At 39.3% G+C, this 5141-nt stretch overlaps 1 protein-coding gene across 3 annotated transcripts in view; it reads left to right on the forward strand.

Annotated features, from left to right (window-relative positions):
• LOC102202326 (potassium voltage-gated channel subfamily H member 7-like) overlaps positions 1-904 on the forward strand; it is a 69620-nt gene extending 68716 nt beyond the window's left edge. For 2 of the 3 annotated variants that reach the window (XM_005744254.1, XM_005744255.1), the window contains exon 18: positions 5-904. In XM_005744254.1, the coding sequence (XP_005744311.1) occupies positions 5-280 (276 nt within the window). In that variant the 3' untranslated portion in view covers positions 281-904. The remainder of the gene's footprint in view (positions 1-4) is intronic. The other variant, XR_001290513.1, reaches the window with a different exon arrangement.
• Positions 905-5141: the final 4237 nt, after the last annotated feature.

Raw genomic sequence — 5141 nt, forward strand, 5'->3', positions numbered from 1 at the left:
CCAGAGCCCCGGCTCAGAGAGAGCCCTGAACACATCCAAAGAAACCTCCCCAGTCCTTCTCCATGCAGAGACTCATCCCAATGGGGACTTAGCTGGACTGCTTGAGAATAACACCAACACTGAGCAGAGAGACATCCTAGACTCAGCAGAGCAGCAGCACCACCAACATCCACTGAATTTCCCATCAAGCCGGCAAGCCTCTCTACCAGATGTCCCCAGCAGCTCAGGAATGTTGGGACTCCACAGGCCAGTCTCCGACCCGGGGCTTCCAGGGATGTAGCCCCCACCCCCCACTCCAAACCCTTCGACAATGACTGAAGGTTATTTCTAAAGCTTGACTCAGGGTTTAAGAAAGAGACTAAATATGCAAAGGTTAAAAGAAACTGTAGACTTTCTTCCATTCCTTTTGAGAAAACCCCCTAGCTCCCTCCTCCGTCCCTGCCCTGTGCTCCAATTTAGATGTATAAAATCCATTTATACAGAGGTATTTATACACTATATTACTTCCACGTGTAAAGTCATCATCTACCATGTACATAGTTGAAATAGAACACTGCCAGCAACTCAAGGCACCTAATGTGCTCTTCCGAAAAGATATGCATGATTTTTTTTTTCTCATGTTGTCTTCTGTTGCATGTTCCTCACACACAGTGCAAACCACCATTCATTCAGGGGTGGCCTCAGCACGCTCACAGACTGCACACAGACTGTAGCTTTCCACTCTCATTTTCCACCACTCTTCCCTCCTCACAGGGAACAAAGCTACTTGAAACTCTTTCCAAGGCATTTCTAAACTTAGCACAAAAAGTATGGAAATTTGTGTTTGGTCAATTATTTCTTTGTTGTAATAATCCTTCTTGCTAATAAATGTTATACTGTTGGAACGCTTGTTTATTTCCCTTTAAATAGTGCCACATTTGTAAGGAAAATGCATTTGTGGGTTGAGCAGCAGTGTTGAGCAAGTGGTTGAAACTATGAAAAACACGCCAAACCAGTTTATCTGTTGTCTTGTTTGGTGTTGTTTATTGAATTAAATGACTGAAGTGCGAAGAAACAAGAAATATTGACAATTTGTTCATTATAAAACAGGGGCCTCGCCTTCCACCTCCTCCTCATCCTAGTCACCAGCTTGGTAGCACAGTGCTGTGCGCTGGTGTCCCATTTTACAACCACCATTTGACCCAAGTCAGCCAAAGTGGTTGTGTTGGTCACAGAATAAGCTGTTTGGCAAGCAACCACATACTTAACTTTGCTGCTCAACCCACAAATGCATTTTCCTTACAAATGTGGCACCATTTAAGGGGAAATAAACAATCACTGATACAATTAGCCAAACACAAACTTCCTTACTTTTTGTGCTAAGTTTATATTTCACTCCACAGCTTTCAAGCTCCAAATAAATTGGTGCAGTCGCATATTGGCAAGGAGAGCTGTCTGTATGTTTAGCGTGCCTAATGTACACCACATTGCCATGACATATGAAAAACCAGTTATTCAGCCCCTATTACAGGATGTAATATTAGAGTGTGTAGAGGCTGCTCTGATGTCCCATAGCACAATGACAACTTTGCCAGTCTTTGAAAGCAATAATGATGTAACGATGAGGAGCCACAGTGGATTTTCTGGTATGTTTCTAGAGTTAAATACATTCTGGAAATAATCATCTATGAGCTGAAGAACATAGCGTTTGTGCTGTGGATGAATTTACTTGTATAGAGCAAACCTGATGTAAAGCTTCACACATTTTAGCTCACTTTAATTATTAGAAACAAACAAAAATTAAGACCACAACATGAAGATGATTAACACCCTGAGGAAGTCAAAAACATGAAGGACATTTATGTCAAGGCTGTTTGGACAAGTTTTTTTTCTGTGATGGTTTACAGTGTGAAGCACAGCTCACTGTCTGCTTGTCCTATTCTATTTTGGTAGTGATCAACGAGACACTGACAAAAGTCAGCATGAATCTTTGATGGCTGTTTGTGACAGAAAGTTCACAAAATTTGTTGTTTTTTCCAGTCTTTTCAGGATAATTCACCAACAATAATTCCTGTAGCTTATTAAGCTAGTCCATTTATAAAAAACACACACGCACACACACACACACACACACACACGTTCCCACGCACACACACAGAGCCGCGCTGTGTTTCAGGTATTAGCGTTCCCATAGCCACACACACACACACACACACACACACACACACACACACACACACACACACAAATCCAACTTTTACCAGTAGCCAAATATATAAACCATGAATATGCATGAAAAAGCCGGACAAAGGATGAGTCAAACACACTTCAGAACATGCGTACACATGGTTTTCTCAGAGTAAGTCAAGCTTGACTTGCTGACATGGAGATCAGTAATAATGTGATGGAAATAAAACAAAAGAAAGTGTCCCGGAGTTTAAATTTCTTATTATTTAATTAATATCACACTGTAGAAAACAGTGGGTGGAGATTGTGGTGTGACCAAAATTACTGCAACCTTGGGATCTTATTGCCTCTGAAATAGTTGTTTCGAAGATAGGACCAGGTCTGGGAACACTACTGCAGTTATCTGTGAGGAATTAGTCAAAACTGCTAATCTGTTGCACAGAAAGTAAATAGAAATTCACATTAGCTATGTAGATTCAGAGTCCAGCCAGAACATTATGTTTTTAAAACAGAAATTCCTCCATAAATTGTTTTTGCAATATAGCAGAATAACTGCAAAATGACAGGCTCTGATACAGGAATATAATCAGTATACAACTAGCAGCAACCAGTTGAGTCGAGTGGGCTGTTGCAGAGACTCATCACAGGAGAGTTGCTCATATTGACACGTTGCCTCATTGCAACATGTTTGTAGTCTGACTTTATTCCTAACTTAACAATTATATGCAAACCTTTGCCAATTTGTGTGAGAGGATCAGTCCACATTTCCTGTTTGGAGATGGGTCGCTGCCCTATTTGAAGCTTGAAGGTGCTTCACGATTCAGTGCAATCACAGGGCAACCAAGGTTGTTGCCCTATTTACACTCTAGCGTGACTGAGCAACACTAAATCTGGTAAATGCTTTTGATGTGAGAGCTATAAATAACAATAATAGTGTGTAGTGGTTATACATAAGGATGGGGCTTATTGGAGGACCTTATTGATGCCTTGGTATTCTTCTTTTCTTTTTTTTTACCCTTGCACCTGCTGCCCTTTGCTTTACACATACAGAGCTCTAGCTTCTGCTGATCTGTTTCTGATTGTAGAACTGAGACCAACAGAACACAGTTCCCACAAGTGAGTGTTTCACACAAGATCCAGAGTTTTTGTATACAAAAGATCAGTGACAGGATCGGCTAAATCCATTCATGGTTTAAGAAGGTAATTTTCCTAATACACATGCCCGGTTCATACAAGAAGAAAAGAATATGTGAGAATATGTGTACACATTTCAGTTTTTGTGCACACATACATGATTTCTTATGAATTATCTGTATCTGGATACATCAGATAAAGTGAACTTTGCGTTTACACCTATTCAAATTCATCTTAACTTGGTATTATTCTTTCAAACGAAGAGCTCCATTTGTCATTTTGTCACAGAAAATAAATGTTTTAGAAATAATTAAAACTCCTAAACTGATTTCCTTGACATAAAAGTCCTTCAAGTGTTTGAGAATGAGACTGCTTGACAGGAACCAGCGTCCCAAATTCTCTTGAAAGCTGGAAGGAACTGCTGGAGGCTAGTTTCATTCAGTTGCATGCTTTACGTCTTCCATTATACTCCTAAAATAACATTTCCTATGTGAACGTTAACAAAGCATGATGATTAAACAATCATCTTAAACAAGGTTTATTTCATGTATTTTATGCTGAGGACAGAGCTCAGCCTCCAAACGGCCTTAGCTTTATTCGCCTGCTCTAGCCTTTACAAACATCAGTCCGACACACCAAAAATCTGTTTATCCACAAATGTAAATGTACCAAACCGTTTTAGATTAGATTGCATTATGAGAATTAGTCCTTTTAGTTTTCTAACTACATAAAGTCCAGCACAAGCTCGTGTATTGCATGGAGACTGCACTTGAAACAATTATAAAAAGGTCTGCGTGACACGTATTGATCTGTAATTACAGCACACGACTCATCCGCAGAGACTTGGAAATAACAGTTACATCTATTTTTCTAAAACAAAGTATTAATTTGCCATTATTTTTCTATGTACCTTGTTTGTTTCCAAAAGCCCTGCTCTCGGTTGGAATGCTGTGGACTACTGCTGGGACGATGATGATGATTAATGTCATGCGTAGCCTCTCAATGTAGCAAGCAGAGATGGGCAACACTGAAGGCGCACAGAGTTTGTCTTGATTTTTTGCACATTGATTTGATGATTTTTTTCCCCCCAGTTTTTACTTGGACCTTTCTCTCTGATCATTTGGTATGTTGAAACAAGCAAGTTCAAACCCAGAACTTCGCTGTTCTCTGAAGAGAGCCTGGCTTGCATTTGATCCTTTGACTCCAAACCACTCAATAATACATGTAGACGTGATCAAAAACTTGGTGAGATATGAGAGAAATGATGAAATCAGATTTATCCTTCCAGAAGAACCAAGTGGTGAGATAATATACAATTAACATGGGTGAGATTAAAGATCTTTACAGGACGATACAAATGTTTCCTGCTTTTTTTGGATAAGCTTTCTTTCTCAAGCACATGTGTAGAACAAAACTTGACATGTCCAACACCTGAAGAGGCATCTAATGAACTTTCTTGGGATTTGCAGACTTTTGCACAGAGATTAGAAAACTTGCTGTACTCGATATGTCACTTTTTAAATCTAGTGCTGTTCACAATTGTTTTTATGCATTTTTTTTAAATGTTTGCCACTGTATTTTATACAATGCAACACTTAACAGCTAATTTGAATGTTTCTGTTAACTATATTTAAAGAAATAAAGTGTATTGTGTAAATAGTCTTGGGGGGCGGGGATTCGCAGTTGTATAAATAAATAAACAGAATGCTTGCTGATTAAAAGTCGTTATTCTGATTTTCCAAAAATGCTGTCAATGGACGAAGGGGAAAAGCTGAAACATTCCCAGCTGGAAAATCTCAAACACATGAACATTTTTGAACAGACTGCAGATCTCACTCTAC

The sequence above is a fragment of the Pundamilia nyererei genome, unplaced genomic scaffold, assembly GCF_000239375.1.
Source record: "Pundamilia nyererei isolate P.nyererei 1_Seehausen unplaced genomic scaffold, PunNye1.0 scaffold00141, whole genome shotgun sequence".
NCBI classification, from domain to species: Eukaryota; Metazoa; Chordata; class Actinopteri; order Cichliformes; family Cichlidae; genus Pundamilia; species Pundamilia nyererei.